The following is an 18507-nucleotide window of genomic DNA, read 5'->3' as shown; positions in this document are numbered from 1 at the left end:
GTGCCCCTGTACTCTGTATTGGTTAGGCTGCACCTTGAGTACTGTGTCCAGTTCTGGGCCCCTCAGTTTAGGAAGGACATCGAAACACTTGAACGTGTCCAGAGAAGGGCAACAAGGCTGGGGAGAGGCCTTGAGCACAGCCCTGTGAGGAGAGGCTGAGGGAGCTGGGATTGTTTAGCCTGGAGAAGAGGAGGCTCAGGGGTGACCTCATTGCCCTCTACAACTACCTCAAGGGTGGTGGTAGCCAGGAAGGGGTTGGTCTCTTCTCCCAGGCAACCAGCACCAGAACAAGAGGACACAGTCTCAAGCTGTGCCAGGGGAGTTTAGGCTCAATGTGAGGAGAAAGTTCTTCACAGAGAGAGTCATTTGTCATTGGAATGTGCTGCCCAGGGAGGTGGTGGAGTCACCGTCCCTGGAGGTGTTCAAGAGGAGATTGGACGTGGCACTTGGTGCCATGGTCTAGTCATGAGGTCTGTGGTGACAGGTTGGACTCGATGATCTTCGAGGTCTCTTCCAACCTTGGTGATACTGTGCTACTGTAAATACACTATTGCCTGTGGATGGACACTCTAGAGGTCTCCACTTTGTGGCTTCTTTTTTTGGAGGCACCCAGCCTGAACGGCCATACACGTCTTCACATCTTTTGAGCACCCCCAGGGATGGTGACCCCATCACCTCTCTGCCCTCAAATGCCCCCTGCCCTGTCACTGGACACCAAGATGAGGTGCAGGCACCTTCACCAAAATCCTAAGGCATCTGGTGACTTTTTAGCAGTACTTGAGCAGCTGCTCTGCTTGTTTTTCTGTGCCTTAGTGTGAGAAATGTGGAAATCCTGTGTGATGGCATTCAGATGTGGTGGAGTCACCATCATTGGAGGTGCTTAGAAAGAGATTGGATGGGGCACTTAGTGCTATGGTTTAGTTGATTAGATAGTGTTGGGTGATAGGTTGGACTCGAAGATCTCAAAGGTCTTTTCCAACCTGGTTAATTCCGTATTCTGTAAGTTCCAAGACCTGTATCACCAGCACTGTAACACCTAAAGCTCCTCTCAGTAGGAGTATTTCAGCACCACACACTACAGATCCTGTCTGACAGGTAGCCCCTGCCCCAAAGGAAATCTTTTTACCTTATCTTTTCAGCCTAAAGCAGCTCTGTTGAGAAGGACCCGAGAATGCTGATGGACAACACATTCACCACGAGCCAGCAATGTGCCCTCGTGGCCAAGGCAGCCAAGAGTCTCCAGGGGGGGGCACTAAGAAGAGTGTAGCCAGCAGGTCAAGGGAAGGTCTCCTCACATTCTGCCCTGCCCTGGAATACTGTGTCCAGTTCTGGGCTCCCCAGTTCAAGAGGGACAAGGAACTGCTGGAGAGAGTCTAGTGGAGGCTGCAAAGATGCTGAAGGAAGTGGAGCATCTCTGTGAGGAAAGGCTGAAAGACCTGGGGCTGTCGAGCCTGAAGAGCAGCAGCCTGCAAGGGGATCTTATCAATACATATAGATATCTACAGGGTAGAGGCCAAGAGGATGGGGCTGGGTTCTTTTCAGGACAAAGAGCAAGAGATGCAAACTAGGACACAGGAGGTTTCACTTAAACATAAGGAGAAACTTTGTTGTGAGGGTGACAGAGCTCTGGACAAGGCTGGCTGTCCAGAGAGGTTGTGGAATCTCCTTCTCTGAAGACTTTCAAAACCCACCTGGACATTCTCCTGGGTAACCTACTCCTGGTGACCCTGCTTTGGACTAGATGATCTCTGGAGGTCTCTTCCAAGTCCCCACCATTCTGTAAAACATGCATACTCCTCTTGGTTAGGACTCACCTAGGACATCTTGGTGACTCACTGCTATGCATCCTGACAAGGTAACTAATGCCCTAGATGCTGCCAAAACACTTCTCCCCTTTGCAAGTCGTCTTCCTTTTGCCCACACTGGAAGATCTGGCACTCAGATACGATCTGCACCTTTTATTCTGTGTTCACACTTAACCACCCAGCCAAATGCATGATACAGCACCTGGGCAAGTGATGTCTACAGGAGCTGCCACTCAAGAACATGGCCTGTTTGAGTAAGGGATTTGGAACTGAGCCTTCATGATGACATGGAAAGCTCTCTGCTCTGAGCTGTCAGCAGATCGCTGTTGGGAGCAAGCCAAGAAAGTGTTTTCCACAACAACACTGAACTAAAAAAGTTCACTTTAAGTGGAAAACATCAATTTCATGACCCTTTATAAACCACTTGGCAGGGAAAGAGAAAAAAAAGAAAAGTCCTAAAAGCAGAATATCCAGATAATTAAAGAAGAAAAATAAGTCATTTTGACATAAGCTTTTTTAAGCTGTATGACTCATTTTACAAACCCCCAAACTCAACAAGTTATAGAATTGTAACCTAATTGGCAGTTCCTTGTGAAGCTTCAATATTTTCAAGCTATCATCAAAATACTAAACAATAATAATGTGAATGCAGCACATTGATGGATATTTAAAAGGTAGGTTTTTTTCCCCACTCTGTTTCCTCCTTATTCTAACTTTTACAGCCGGCAGCAAAGAATCCAGAGAAGGAAACAGCTTTGCCTTTTTTATTCTTTTTTAATGACTACTGGAAAGGTTTTTTTTCCCCAAAACATTTTGTTACTCAGAATTTTCAATTCATAGAACCACAGAATGGTTTGGGTTGGAAGGGACCTTCAAGATCATTTAGCTCCAGCCCCCTGCCATGGGCACACCTTCCACTAGCCCAGGATGCTAAGGCCTCATACAGCCTGGTCTTGAACACCTCCAGGGAGAAGGCATCCACAACCTCTCTGAGAAACCTGTTCCAGTGTCTCACCACCCTCTCTATAAGAATTTCTTCCTAATCTCCAGTTTAAATCACCCCTCCTCAAGCTTCAATCCATTCCCTCCCATCATACTGTTGTAAGCCCTTGTAAAAAGCCCCTCCCCAGCTTAATGGAAAGGATCCTTCAAGCCAGGCAAAAGACACCAATGAAAACTTAAAAAGAAAGCCAGGTCAAAGAAACTGTGGGGTTTTTTTTCCTTTCCTTTTCTTTTCCTTCTTTTCATTTCATAACTAAAAACCTTAAACAGATGTTAAAATGCAAAATAATGCTTCTACCAAAGGTTGGAAGAGGATCCCCATGGAGATGGTGGAATCCTGTTCCCTGGAGGGCTTTCAGAGAGGCGGAGATGTGCTGCTGAGGGACATGGTTTAGCAGCAGGCTTGGCAGAAATAGAGAATGGTTGGACTGGATGATCTTAAAGAGCTTTTCCAATCAAAATTATTCTACTTAAATGCATCACCAGTACCCATACATTGGTGGGATTACATAGATTCATAGAATGGTATAGGTTGGAAAGGACCTCAAGGATCATCATCTAACTCTTGAATCTACTCCGTGCACATGTGTGCACTTAGACATAAATACAGACAGATCTCAGGCTGTTCAGCTCCCTCCTCTCCCCTTTCCCAAAGGGCAGTACATAAACTTGAGACATGAAGAATCAAGGAAAAAAAGTAAATCCAGTCCAAAGGGGCAGATACCACATCATGGCCAATATCTAGGGTGTCTTTAGGATGCTTCTACTTCTCTGCTCTCTGTTGTGGAGTGAGGGTGTACAAGCCTTGCTCACATCTGTGCTTCTCCACAGCCGCTGCACATAGCTGTGGCCAAAGCTGAGCTTCCACAGAAGATTCCAGTGGATTTAAAAATCAATGTTCAGCAGGCTCATATAGGACAAAACCAGACAACTTTCCTGAGCACTGTAAAACATAGGGTTGAAATGGGAAGAAAAGTATTTTAAACTAATTAGAGCACCACAATTCCATTCTGTACCTTCATTTAGGCCATGCCACAGGCAACAAAGGACTCGTGCAATCTGCTGCAGCACCGGGCACCAAAGAGTGACTGATCAGAAAACACAGGAGGAAACTGTTACTAAATTAATACTTCTGTTTCTCAAAGGGGAAAAAAGGCCTCCAACAAAATAAATAGAGGTGGGAAAAATCCTATGAGGAGCTGGCAGCAGCTCATCACACAATAAAACATGCCTGTCCTCATCTGGGTTTAGAGAATCTGATTTTGAGAAGCAAAAGCAGGCACTCATGAGTGTTCTGTAACTTTGCCTGGTCTATTCCTCTGGCAGGAACTGGACAAGCTTCTGTTGAAACCATCATGTTCTTCTTCCACTGCAGCAGTTCCTCACACTGTCCCTAACACACAAAGCAAAGCTGATTGCTGGTTCTGAAATTTCAGTTCTGCAAATATTTTGGTCCCATACATCTGGCTACAGTTTTAACTTCAGGAAACTAAGCAACAACAACAAAAAACTAAACCCTGAGTCAACCACAAAGTTTTTGCCCCCATGTCCACCAGGGAGTGCAGAAGCATGCACTGACCCTCTGCCCTGCTGGCACATGTGGAAGCCCCAGCACTGGAGCAGAGGCCACACATCACCATACTAAGAAAATAAAACATCCACCCCAGGTCCTGGGAGTTGAACCCAGCTTAACCTTTACCTGAGCAATGAGATGCTGGAGGACCAGCCCCAGCTGGGAAGGGACCTATATGATCCCAGACAACGGCTCCTCCTACCTCCTATGTTCTTCCCAGGATGGCTGCGCAGGCAAATCCCTTCTCTCCAGACCTAAACACCCTGACAGCCCCTGCACACTCCCAATCCCTTTGGCTGCCCTATCCAAGAATATGTCAGGAAGGGAGGATCCCCAAATTGCTTCCCACTCTGGACTCCAAGAATTGCAGCTAGTCCACTAAAACCCCTTCTCCAGCAGAGAAGCATAGGGACACATTTCCAAAGCCTCCTGAGCAGAGGCAACCAGCTCTGTTTAGTTCCATGGAATGTCTCACCCTCTCTCCTTTGAGCACACACAGATGTTATTTTACTTCAACTACCTCTCTGTTGGTAATTTCTACACATTCCATTCTGCCACACCACAACAGTCAAAGCAATGCCATATAAAAAAAAAATTCTCAACAGCTATTCCAGGCTTTGGGAACCCTTTCACTGAAGAAGTTTCTCTTAACACCCAGCCTAAACCTCCCCTGGTGCAAATTCAGCCCATTTCCACTCCCCTGTCACTTGTTACTGGGGAGAAGAAACCAACACCCATCTTGCTACAACCTCCTTTTGGCAACAACCCCCAAAATACTTGATTTCCCAATTTTAATCTCAACACTAATCTTCACACACACAGGTTGTGACACATCTAAAAACTCCTATGTGGGACTGTCCCAGAGCGAAGAAGAATGAGCACACATCATACACTTTCACAATGCAATAGGCAAATTCTTTTTGGCCCATCACACAAGGAACTTAAAATCAGTATCTTCATAGATAAAACCAGCTGCCCTCAGTGAAGCTCTGCTAGCTTGCAATGCTAAATCATCAGCTAAAGAGCTAGACCATCATCTGAACCACAAAAAGCCTACACAGGATTTCTCCAGCATAGAATGATAGAATGGTCTGCGTTGGAAGACACCTCCAAGGGTCATCCAGTCCAACCCCCTCTGCAGTCAGCAGGGATATCCTCAACAGAGTAGGTTGCTCAGAGCCCTGTCAAGCCTGACCTTGAATATCTCCAGGGACAGGGCCACAACCACCTCTCTGGACAACCTGTTGCAGTGTTCCAGCACCCTCATGGTGCAGAACTTGTTCCTCTCATCCCATCTAAATCTGCTCTGCTCTCATTTCAAACCACTGTCCTCATCCTGTCCCTGCAGGCCTTTGCAAACAGTCCCTCTGCAGCCTTCCTGTAGCCTCCTTCAGGTACTGGCAGGCTGCTGTTAGGTCTCCTCAGAGCCTCCTCTTCTCCAGGCTGAACAACCTCAGCTCCCTCCTTCTACTTTTCTTCTTGCCTTTTTTTCTTTTTTTTTTAATATCTTTCTGGAAATACTTAAAATGATTAAGCTTGTCCTGGCTTATTCCTACACATAACCTCATGCTTCAAACCTTCAATGAGAAGTTAAGAAGTTATCTGAGGGAACGCACAGCTCAGGTAGTGCCACCAGGGCTGGTGACCACAGACCTTTGGTTCTTGAAGTAGAAAATGTAACAGTTCCTGTCTAGGTGCACCAGCCTAGCTGCAAGATAGTAAGTAATTTTATGAAGCACACCAAACATCCTGGAAGTCTCCTTCTATCACCTAACAGTATTTATCCATCAAATTTCCTCTTCAAGTACTGGAGCTGGATCTAGGCTTGCATGCTCCTTCTGAGCCCAGAGAGAAAAAGAAATTATAATCCCCTAAAAACTCCAAGTCCAAAGCAAGGCAGACTCAAATTAGGAAGCAATTCTTCCCCATGAGGGTGGTGAGGCATTGGAATAGCTTGGCCAGAGCAGCTGTGGAGGCTCCAAGCCTCCAGGTGTTCAAAGGCAGTCTGGCTGGGACCTTGAGCCAGCTGGGCTAGTAGGAGGTGTCCCTGCCTGTGGCAAGGGGTCAGAACTAGAAGATCTTTAAGGTCCTTCCCAACCCAAACCATTCTGGGAAAAAAAAGCGTTCAGAGCACACTGATGCCTGGCCGGGTGATGTCACATTCATAAGTATGGGTGGAGGACAGGAGCAAGAGATTTAGCTGCATGTTTCCAAGCAAACACAACTAAAAAGATTTCAGTGGAGTTGTTTTCTGAAGAGTCATGGCAAAGCCTCAGCCATCTGCTCAGCCCTAACGACGACACAAGTGTATTTGTCAGCAGCGCATCACTGTGTTGCCTAACTGAATCAGGTGTGACAATGATAAAGCAGTAGCAAGATCCAAGCCACAAAAGCATCCCCAAGTCCCAGTTATCCTCCTATACTCATTTAGAACTCTAAGCAAGATGCAGTGGAAATTTGTTCTAATATGAATATGAGGCAGCATTTGGATACAACTGCAACCTCAGCTACACACACTGCTCTAACACTGAGCAACAGGGTCAGCAATCAAGGACATGAAGCCAACCCTATGAGGTTTAACAAGGCCAAGTGCTGGCTCCTGTGCATGTGTTACAACAACCCCATGCAGTGCTACAGGCTTGGGGCAGAGCAGCTGGAAAGCTGCCTGGCAGAAAAGGACCTGTGAGCACTGGTTAACAGACACCTGAACATGAGCCAGCAGAGTGCTCTGGTGGCCAAGAAGACCACCAGCATCCTGGCCTGGATCAGCAATAGCGTGGCCAGTAGGACCAGGGCCAGGACTGTCCCACTGGACCTGAGACTGGTGAGGCCACAGTATGAATACTGGGTTCAGTTTTGGGTCCCTTACTCCGAGAAGGACATTGAAGTGCTAGAGCAGGTCCAGAGAAGGGCAACAAAGCTGCTGAAGGGTCTGGAGAACAGGGCTGGTGAGGAGCAGCTAAGGCACCCAGGGGCTGTTTAGCCTGGAGAAAAGGAGGCTGAAAGGAGACCTCATTGCTCCCTACAACTCCCTGAAAGGAGATTGGAGTGAGGTGGGGGTTGGTCTTCTCTCCCTAGTAACAAGTGACAGGACAGGAGGAAATGGCCTCGAGTTGCACCAGGGGAGGTTTAGGCTGGATATTAGGAGAAAGTTCTTCACTGAAAGCATGGCCAAATACTGGAATAGGTTACCCAGGGAGGTGGTGGAGTCACCATCCCTGGAGGTGTACAAGAAGCATGTGGACATGGCCCTTTGCAACATGGCTTAACAGCCATGGTGGTGTCGGTTTAAGGGTTGGACTATGATCTTAAAGGCTTCCAACCAGACCAATTCTGTGATTCTAGAACAAATCAGAGAGTTGCTGGTAAAAATTGCCTTTGCTACATTTTTGTGTACAATGTAACATTTTTCTGATGATCAGAAAAAAGCCTTTTCCCACAAGCTGCCTGACTCTGCTGAGGCTCATTTTACCCCTCTCCCACTCTCCTAAACTGATTTAAAAGCAACTCTTGGTAGGGCACTAGTGAATATACTGAATGATGCCTCTCATCACAGTGACAGATCCCAGCTTCCTCTTTCAGTAACAACAAAAAATCAATTCTAGACATTTCCTTTCTGCTAAATTACCCCCCAAAAATCCTTGGCAGCAGTAAAGGATATTGCAATGTTACCATACCAGAAAGAGAATTACCCCCGAAATATATGATGCTTCTGTCCAACACAAGATGACAAAAGCTACTGCAAATATCCCAGGATCCGGGAGTATATTTTGCTCCTCTTAGACAGAAAAGGACTCAGTGGCAAATCTGTGAGCCTCACCAATATCACATTTTAAACCTGTCTCCTTCTTGCAACTTTTACCTCAGGTGCATGATAAATCTGGGTTTAAAATTCAGATGCAAGTCATGCACCTTGAAGATTGAGCTTTGCATTTTCACCTTCCCACTTCAGTGAGAAACTGCCTTTCAAGTGATTTATTTTTCGCAGATTGAGCTCTGTCTTCTCTCTCCTACATCAGTGAGAAACTAATTTTTTTAAGTGATTTATCTGTGTTATCAGCAACCTACTACTTTGGTGTTCTGTAACTAGGTTTTATAATTTGCTACAGAGACTAAATAAACCAACTCCACCCAAGGTGCTCACCCTTCAGCATTTTGCAGGTCAGAGCCAAATTTGTTTGGCAGAGAACTTACAGGAGTTTTAACAGAAAGGTAAGGTGAAAGTCAATACTGAATTCAGATCCTGCATGTTCTACTGGGAAAGGGGGTTAATTCTGGTAAAAACACATTAACAAACAGAAGCTTGTGACACAGAAGGCAAATAAGGTAGCAGTGTGTTTTAGTGGAGTCCCACCGTCACAGGGGGAAAGCCTCCTCATCCTAGAGAGGTGCCATAGAGAGACTAGACCAAGTCACCACTGGGTATAAAATGCAATCACTGAATCACAGTATCATCACTAAGGTTGGAAGAGACCTCGAGGATCATCGAGCCCAACCTGTCACCACAGACCTCATGACTAGACCATGGCACCAAGTGCCACATCCAATCTCCTCTTGAACGCCTCCAGGGATGGTGACTCCACCACCTCCCTGGGCAGCACATTCCAATGACGAATGACTCGCTCAGTGAAGAACTTTCTCCTCACCTCGAGTCTAAACCTCCCCTGGTGCAGCTTGAGACTGTGTCCCCTTGTTCTGGTGCTGGCTGCCTGGGAGAAGAGACCAACCCCTTCCTGGCTACAACCACCTTTCAGGTAGTTGTAGAGGGCAATGAGGTCACCCCTGAGCCTCCTCCACTCCAGGCTAAACAATCCCAGCTCCCTCAAATCACAGAATTATAGGGGTTGGAAGGGACCTCTGGAGATCATCTCTGGGGTCCAACTCCCCTGCCATGGCATGTTCACCTAAAACTCACACAGGTACATGTCCAGGTGGGTTTGGAATGACTTCAGAGATGGAGACTCCACCACCTCTCTGAGCAGCCTTAAATTAAAGAAGTTCCTCCTCATGTTTAGATGGAACTTCTTATGTTCAAGTTTGTGCCTATTATCATAGAATGGTCCAGACCAGAAGGGCCCTCCAAGAGTCACCTAGTCCAGCCAGTTATTCCTTGTCCTGTCACTGAGCTGCACTGAACAAAGCCTGGTCCCATCCTCGTGACACCCACCCTTTAAGCATTGATCAGCACAGAGGAGATCCCCCCTCAGTCTCATTTCTATTACATCCAATTCCAGCCAACCCTCTCAAACTTCTTTCCCAAAGTTTCTTACTCCTAGTGCCAGAGGAAAAGAAGCCTAGACAGCATGTACATCCTAGATGTATATGCATACTGACATGCATACAAGCAGAGTAGCTTAACTTTTATTTTCAAACCACTTTAGAGTGGGATTTAATTACAGCACAAGCTGTAGAGATCTCAGTGCACTGCAAGCATTGTTCAACAAGTTAAGGCCAAGCTACATTTTCAATTTCCAAGAGGAAGGGTGGTGACCTATATAAAGTTGTAAAGGAAACCACTCACAGGGTTATTTCAATACCCTTGCTAAAAACAGCCCCCTGGAATCACAAGAGCCTCTTCCTCATCCTGCTCAGAACAATTGAAAATTACAGATCCCTTACCATACATTAATTTCTTAGATTAAAAAGAATATATAATTCATGGAGACCAAAAGAAAATACACCACAGTTCTGGCTCATGGAACTGCACTGCTCTTTGCTCTGACATCTCTGGTGGAAAGAGTGCTCCAAATTTCACAACGGGAATGTTAAAATGGGTTATGGATCCTGAGTGGTCATTCCCTCACAAAAGCTTCACCTTTCCATTTATCCTGGAGTCACTGGGGACAGGATTAACTTCCGCCAAAAGAGACATCAGTTGGTAGAAGCCTTTGGGTTGAGCAAAATCAGGCTGGACTTGACATAAACTGGCAATTTATTTATTTTCCTGTGAACAGATAGACTCTAAAATAAAGGCTGTATAAGCACTGAGGAAAATAAAGGCCAGTGATAAAAATGGGTTTATGGTGCTTACTGTAATTTCTTCTACAATATACTTAGGCTCGAGGCGAGGAAAAAGTTCTTCACAGACAGAGCTGTTAGCCGTTGGAATGTGCTGCCCAGGGAGGTGGTGGAGTCACCATCCCTGAAGTGTTCAAGAGGAGACTGGACATGGCTCTTGGTGCCATGGTTTAGTAGTCATGAGGTCCTGGGTGAAAGGTTGGACTTGATGATCTTTGAGGTCTTTTCCAACCTTATTGGTGATGATTCTGTATTAATCAGAGGGATTTATGTGATATAGTAGTATGTTCCCTTAGCTCACAGTGCAGCTATCAGAGAATCGAAGAATGGTTTTGGTTGGAAAAGACCTTTAAGGTCATGGAGTCCAACCATTCTCTCACTCTGTCAAGGCTTGGGCTAAACCACATCTCTGCCCCTTGGAAACACCTCCAGGGATAGGGATTCAACCACCTCCATGGGCAGCCTGTTCCAGGCTTTAAGAACCCTTTCAGTCAAGAAGTTTCTTCTAATGTTCAACCTAAACCTTCCCCTGGGGCAATCTGAGGCCATTTCCTCTCCTCCTGTCATTTGTTACTAGGGAGAAGAGACCAACTCCCACCTCAATCCAACCCCCACCTCAATCCAACCCCCTTTCAGGGAGTTGTAGGGAGCAATGAGGTCTCACCTCAGCCTCCTTGTCTCCAGGCTAAACAGCCCCTGGGTCCCTCAGCTGCTCCTCACCAGCCCTGTTCTCCAGACCCTTCAGCAGCTTTGTTGCCCTTCTCTGGACCTGCTCCAGTGCCCTCAGAGCGAGGGCCCCAAAACTGAACCCAGGACTCAAGACATGGCCTCACCAGTGCCAAGTCCAGTGGGACAATAATTCCCTGCTTGGCTTTTATCTGCACTAAACATAGCAAGGTAGTGCATTGTGCTGTGTGCACTTGAACAGGCATGGGGTGAATAAAAACAAGCAGGGGGAGAAAAACTATTTATTTCTAAAAAAAAAGTGGATTGTGCTACACAACAAAGTAAACACTGCAACAGCAGACACTATAGAGACAATTCCCTCCTCTCTTTGCATCTGATCCCTCAGTACACACAGAGATAAAAATCACTGTGTGCCTTCACCTAGTTCTGACAAAGGACGTCCAAAGGCTTCCAGATCCATGTTACTGCCTTCACAAGGTCTGGCCTTGTCCTCTGCGTTTCAGAAGGACACTGATTTTTCACTAAGGCATTGTAACACCCAGGCAGGTTAACAAGGAGCAGTGTGCCAGGCAACAAGCTCAGCGGGCAGATGACTGTGCAGATACCCAGAGTGAAGGCTCACTCCATGCAAGATCAGCACAAATTTGCATTAGCTACAATTAATCTAGGTGAAAGAAGAGGATTCATTTCCAGCTTCTACTGATACTTTCTCTGGCAGCTTATTTCTGCTCTGCAGAAGCTGCAGGAATCTCAACTAGTGGAACTAATTTCTTAGGAAACAGACCAGTCATGCATCTCTTCTCCTTGCTGCTCAGGTTTATTTTTCACAACACGTAAGATGATCCTAGAACTCTAAAGCTCAATGAAAACAGGTCTCAGCAACAGAAAACTTGATTAATTACATGCCCTTTAGGATATCTTGGTTTAATTTTGGAAGCATGAAAGTCAATCTCTAAAATAAAAAAGGAAGTAAACATCCTATGGCTCAGAAGTAGCCTCACTGTCTTTTGCCCAAAGGCAATTTGGAAAGGGTTAAATTTATCTGTGAGCACAAAAGAATCCTCAAGCAGTTTTAAAAGGTCCCTCTCAAAGATACAATAGCAAAGCTCTGAAGCCACCTGAGTTAGTTAATACCTGGCATAGTGGTTTTAAAAAGCCCCAGCAGAGCACTGCAGCACCAGCCAGGACTTGTAAAATCTACCCATAGGCTAATGAGGAACAAGTCCTTACACTCCACAACACCTACCTCTGAATGCACATCCTGCTTTGTCCTATGTGGTTGCCACAAGAATGCTGTTTACTCCTTGTAGCAGGTTCTGAACCTCAGCACTTTCGACACCATTTCAAAGTTTAAAGGCACACAGCTGGTCCCAATATGCTCCACGGCAAGGCTTCCAACCTCCAAACCAGCTCACTCTCGTATCTTCAACAGGTGTGCTGAATTGTACCAATCTCCTACAGGTGACACTTGGCAACGTTCAGAGTTCACCAGCACCACCGCGACCTGCAGGCTGCCATTTGGCATTCCATTTTCATGCTACTGTATCAGGGTCGCCTCTTTTCCTCCTGATTTATGACTTGGGTTTACAGGAACCCTCTAGGTACTCCCCTTCTAGAAAGAGCACAGTAACAGATGGGCTCTGCTCTGCCTGTTCTTGAGCTCTGCATCCACAACCAGACCTTAACCTTACGTTTGGCTCTGGGGAGAGGGTCATGGGAGTGCAGGTGGACAAAACGTTGACTATATTCCAGCAATGTGCCCTCAGGGCCAAGAAGGCCCATGACATCCTGGGGTGCATGAAGGCTGAGGGAGGTTCTTCTCCCCTTCTACTCTGGCCTGGTGAGGCCACAGTTGGAGTACTGTGTCCAGTTCTGGGTTTCCCCGGTTTAAGAAGGACTGGGAACTACTGGAAAGAGTCCAGCACAGAGCCATGAAATTGATGAGGTGACTGGAGCATCTACCCTAGGAGGAATGAAGGAAAGAGCTGGGGCTGTTCAGGCTGCAGGAGTCTGAGGAGGGATCTCACTGATGTTGATCAATAACTAAAAAGCAAGGAACAAGGAGGATAGAGCCAGACTCTTCTCATCAGTGTCCAGTGGCAGGACAAGGGGCAATAGGCACTTAACAGGAGGTTCCACATCAGCCTATGCGTGACCTACTCGAGGTGGCCCTGCTCTGGCAGGGGTGTCAGGCTAGATGATCTTTTGAGGCCCCTTCCAACCCCCGACACTGTGATTCTGTGACAAGGAAAAACTTCTTCCCTTTGAGGGTGGCAGAGCCCTGAACCAGGCCACCCAGAGAAATTGTGGAGTCTCCAGCAACATTCAAACCCATCTGGATGTGCTCCTGTGTGATTTACTCTGGGCGACCCTGCTGGCAGGGGGGATGGGACTCGATGACCCTCGGAAGTCCCTTCCACCCCCCACCACGCTGGGGTTCTGCGATGTCGCAGCCGCCGGGAGGAAGCTCCGGTCAGGAGTTCCTCGGGCAGCAACAGGAACAGCTTGGGTCGGGCTGTGGCACAAGCAGCGAGGCCTTTAGCCCCTCCGCGTGTAACACACAGGGGACAATGGCTTCGTTTCTGACACTAACGAGGCCAAATTAACTTTATAAACACATCCCGAGGCCTTCCGGGGGCCTTGCAGCGGCGCAGCCGGGCAGCTCGCCGTCCTGCGCGGCCACCCGCCCGCTCCGAGAAAGTGCCGTTGCCCCCCGCTCCCTTCCCCCGGTACCTTCCTGAGGGCCGCCCGCAACTCGTGGTGGTGCGGCGCCTCACCGCCGTCCCGCCGCCCCGAGCTGACGCCGCGCCCCGAGAGCAAGCGCAGCCAGCGCCAGCCGCCCCGCAGCGCCATGACCGTGCCTGTCCCGCCGGGCTGAGCGGCGGCCCGGGCTGCCGAACTTTAACCACCCGGGCACGGCCGCCTCGCGAGGCCCCGTACCGCCCCGTCCCTCCTCCTGCTCCTCTGCCCTGCAGGAAGCCACGGCAGGCTCTCGGATTACAACTCCCATTTAATAGCAACGAACGGGTGGCGAAACCGGGCGCCGCCGAGCCAAGGGTGCCGTTCCCCCGCCGCGGCAGGGGAGAGGGTGCGGGGCGAGCCATCCCTGCCTAGCGAGCGATGCGGGTCTAGGCTGCTTTATTTTAAGAATAAAACCAACGACAGCAACAACAACAAAGGACAGAAATCGGCTCCTGTGGTCGTGCATCAAGGACCGGTGGCGGCGGGGACAGGCTAGTGACTCCCTAAGGGTACAAGTGTCTGCTCCGGTGGCAGGCGCTGGCTGCCTTCTAAGCGATGACGCAACCTCCCTTCTCCTTAAATGGGTTCTTGTCCTCGGGAACCCCCTTCACCAGCGGGTCCTCGCCCGACCGCTCCTCGATGTAGTTCTTGATCTCTTCGGAGCATTTGGATACCTGGAGGAAAAGAACACAGAAGTGGCCGCGTTACACCACGCACGTAACGACAGCAAAGCAGGGAATTCACAGCCTTCACCCCTTTCCTTACCATCCCATCCCAAACATCTGCCCACAGAGCCAACACTAAGCATGGGCAGACTCGGCTTCCTTCCCTTCTCACAGCCCAACACTCACAAACGTGCGAACACACCGGGAATGTGTGCGCCACTTGGCGCAGCAGTTGCTGCATAGTTAAACTTGATGGGGTTTAATTAGCTAATTATCTAAACTTTGGGGAAATAAATCGTTTCTTTTAAAAAATTAGCTAGCTTTAATCCCCTGCCAAACACAGGCCCCTTCAGCATCCTGATGAGTTGTGGTCAGTGGCTTCAAGATTATTTTCAGTTTGAAAACATTTAGGACTTTTAAGTGTTTTTGCCAAACAAAACTTTCAGCAATTATTTTTTTCAGTGGTAACACAAATTTCCACCTCGCTGTTCTGTAATAGCAGACATCCATACTGAATAGGAGTAAAGACCTGCCTGTGGAGACAATTTACTTGCAGGTTACCTGGTGTTATTTTGAACAGTGGTTAATAAAAGAAGACTTTTGTGTTAGGAGAGACAATACCATGCAACTGGTATGGCCAGCAAACTACGCATGCTGTGCTAAGCGTGCACAGAACTGAGGAGAAGGAAAAAGGATAAGGAGAAAAAGAAGAAAGGGAAAAGGAAGGAATGAGTTTAGTTGGTGTCCATTCAGGAGCACACACAGCATGTGTAACAGTGTCTGCAAAGTCTGAGGGTGCACAGAGCCTACCGGCTCCAGAAGATCCTGGCCCATGCACCTCTCATTTCCCTTCCCTATGTCAGCAGAAGCTTGTCCTTCAGGTGGAGTACCTGATGTGCCTGAGAACATACTCCTCCGCCTTGCCCACCAACAAAATCCCTGAGGAGCTACAGCAGTGCAGAGTCAGCAGCAGGAACCAGCTGTTGGCCAGACCACTGGATACATTTCTAATGCAAGGCCTCTGCCCATCTTTATTAATTGTATTTTACCCCATAGCCAAAATTATGACCAAAGACCAAGTGAATTTACCTGCTGTATCACAGATCAAGAGCATGGCCTGTGGAAAATTAAGCTTTACGCCTTAAAAACTCAGAGTTAATTCCCAACTACCCATTGCGTAAAGTAAGGTGTAACTACCTCTAGCTGCTTTACAGCAAAGAATTGGGACCTATAAATCCCACTACACAAACCTTACTCATCTATGCCTCATAAACCCCTTTTAATTCAAATTTGGGCTCCTTATACCATGGTAAAATCGTGCACCAGAGCATCTGCAGGAGCAGGGTTTGTCTCACCGCAGCACTACCTGGATCCTTTTCATGTAGGGTAAAAAAAAAGTCATCCAAAAAGTTGTTCAGAAGGGTTATTTCTGCGCTGTAAAGGTTTAGGAAGGTGCCAAGAAGACTTTAGGTGACAAAAGAGGGGTGGCTTCTCCATTTCCCGATCCCTCCCTGGCGCACCCATACAGGTACCAGGGGACTGTGACAACACCAATTTCATTCTGACAGTGAAACTTCTGTTCTAACGCTGTAGTAAAACTGAGGGTGTTCAGGTTTTACTGTAGGTGATCTGAAAATAGCCATTTCCCTAGAGTGACCTGGCTTCTGGCCTTTGGGTTATTATGAAAATGCTGGCAAGATTTATATTTACTATTATTATTATCATCAATATTATTATTGTTGATAGTGGTTTATTGTTGCATTGTTGTTATAATAATCAAAATTACTGTTGACATTATCCTTAGTATTGTTGATATTATTATTATTCCCTGAAGGATGATGTAGGTATCTACAAAGCTTTGATGTGGAGTTTTCAGTATTGCTGGAGATTTAGACTAAACCATCAAATCTAAAGGGTGAGTCTCAGGTGGATGAAGCCAGACTCCTCTCAGTGGTGCCCAGTGTCAGGACAAGGGGCACTGGACACAAACTGCAACACAGGAAGTTTCACATAAACATAAGGAAAGAAAACCTTCCATTTGAGGGTGGCAGAGCACTGGAAGAGGTTCAAGGGATGTTGTGGAGTCTCCATCTCTGGAGGCATTCAAACCCACCTGGATGCATTTCTGTGTGATTTCTCTGTGTGACATTGCTCTGTGAGAGAGCTTGGACTAAATCGTCTTGAGAGGTCCCTTCCAACCCCCACCATGCTGTGATTCTGTGGTCTATAATCACTGATACCTAACTGCCAGCTAAAATATTAACTGGCTTTATCTCCTGGGCTAAACCCCTAAACCTGCAATGGAGTTAACATGACTAAAGCCACTCATTCTCACATAAAAGTGTATTTTAATCCAAACTAGATGAGTTTATTTAGACAGAGTTTGTTTCTGCTGGCATGCAGAATAAAAAAGAAAAAGACCGTGAGTTTTGTCATGGAGGAAGATCAGTTTTGCATGCCTTGCATCCACAGAAAATGTGCAAAAATACCAGAATTTCACTGGAAACTACATCACTGACTTGAATGACTAAAACACAACGGTTCTGTCGGACAAGGCGGGACGGATGATGGCTCTGTGCCAGTAGTCACGGGATCATAGAATGGTTTGGGTTGGAAAAGATCATGGAGTCCAACTATTCTCTAACTCTGCCAAGGCTGGTATTAAACCCTGTCCCTCAGCACCACATCTCTGCCTCTTGGAAACACCTCCAGGGATGGGGATTCAACCACGTCCCTGGGGAGCCCGTCCCAGGCTTTGAGAACCCATTCAGTCCTTCGGCTCCCGCCCGTTGCCCGGGTGTTGCACAGCGAGGGAAGCAGGACATTGAGGCCGGGGGGAGCACGGGACCGCGGGTCTTCTCCCGCAGCCCGGCGGATCCCAACGCGTTTCACGGGGCTAACTGAGCTCCATGCGCTCGCCCCCTCGCCAGGCAGCACTGCCTTGTGCTGGCGGGGGTGCGCGGGCGATTCGCAAGGGAGAGGACGCCGAAGGGTGACAAATGTAACGGGAGCAGCCGCAGACGGCGGGCCGGGGCAGTCCCCTCGGGCCAGCTTCTCCCGGGGCGATGCGCCCCTTCCCTCCCGCTCCACAGCCACCCCCTGAAGCACCGCTACACCCACTGGATGCAGTGTCGCCAGCTGCCTGTCCCAAAAGGACTCGTCGATGCAAACTGCGGCCGTCCCAGCATAGCCGGGGCTACTCGGGCGAGGGACTCCCGAAGTCCCCGCTGATCGACTCCCGGAGCCCCCGGTGCGCTCCCGCCTCCGCCGGGCCCGCTCTGCGCTGGGCTGCTGCGCCCGGCCCCGCCGCCCGCCGGACGTGCCCCCGGCCGCCGCAGGAGCCCCAGCACCCCTGCCCAGGGGAGTAACGGGCTTGCCCAGGGGAGTAACGGGCTTCTCCTCGTTCCCAGCCCGGCCAGGCAGCGCCCCAGGGGCCCTCTCCACGGCCACTCACCGGCTGCCTCTCCAGCTTCACTTCTTTGCGGAGCTGCTCCACTTCCATTTTCAGTTTGTCCTTCTCGCTCAGGTCCTCGATATTGATGGCTGGCATGGTCTACACTGCCAAAGGAAAGAAGAAGGAGGACAAAAGGTTATCTCTGGGCAACCGAGGTGCCGTGGCCGGAGCCCCCCTGGGCGGTCGCGGCGCGTCGGGGCTGTGGGACGGCCGCCCCCGGACCGCCCCCGGCCTCTCACTCACACGGTGCCGTCCGGGCTGTCTCGCTGCCCGGCGGCGGCCGCTTCCTCTCCGGTACTGCTGGTACCCCTTCCCCGGCCTTTAAACCGTCACGTTAATCCCCTGTAACCGGATTAAAATCCCGCTGTCGAGCCGCTGCTTCGCCCCAGGCCCCCGTGGGACAACCGGTGGCAGCACAAGACCTGCAGCGACCCTCCTTGTGCTGGTCGCACTCCTCCCCCTCTTCACCACTGGGAGTTTTGGCCCAACAGGGAGGTCTTTCTCCCCTGCCCCAGCTGACCCTCACGGTGATTCTGGCTTGCCTGTGCCACCAGCACTCCT

General features: G+C 48.7%; 2 protein-coding genes across 3 annotated transcripts in view; both read right to left on the bottom strand.

Moving 5' to 3' along the window:
- LOC137450463 (probable acyl-CoA dehydrogenase 6) overlaps window positions 1-14025 on the bottom strand; it is a 78877-nt gene extending 64852 nt beyond the window's left edge. Inside the window, exon 1 of the mRNA XM_068157026.1 lies at window positions 13819-14025. Coding sequence (XP_068013127.1) covers window positions 13819-13938 — 120 coding nt within the window. The 5' untranslated portion in view covers window positions 13939-14025. The remainder of the gene's footprint in view (window positions 1-13818) is intronic.
- A 181-nt stretch (window positions 14026-14206) lies between these two features.
- Window positions 14207-18507, bottom strand: LOC137450465 (guanine nucleotide-binding protein G(I)/G(S)/G(O) subunit gamma-11). 2 transcript variants are annotated; one of them, XM_068157030.1, is made up of 3 exons: window positions 18489-18507; window positions 17947-18050; window positions 14207-14501 (listed from the first exon to the last, which is right to left on the bottom strand). In XM_068157030.1, the coding sequence occupies exons 2-3, from the start codon at window positions 18040-18042 to the stop codon at window positions 14376-14378; spliced, it is 222 nt and encodes a 73-aa protein (XP_068013131.1). In that variant the 5' UTR covers window positions 18043-18050; window positions 18489-18507; the 3' UTR covers window positions 14207-14375. The 2 variants fall into 2 exon arrangements, with proteins under 2 accessions (XP_068013131.1, XP_068013130.1); XM_068157029.1 differs by lacking the exon at window positions 18489-18507 and adding an exon at window positions 18192-18427.

This window comes from Melanerpes formicivorus, unplaced genomic scaffold (assembly GCF_026170545.1).
Source record: "Melanerpes formicivorus ecotype bairdi unplaced genomic scaffold, bMelFor1.0.p_v2 SCAF_35, whole genome shotgun sequence".
In the NCBI taxonomy this organism is placed as follows: Eukaryota; Metazoa; Chordata; class Aves; order Piciformes; family Picidae; genus Melanerpes; species Melanerpes formicivorus.
This window is presented reverse-complemented; position numbering and strand designations above follow the sequence as displayed.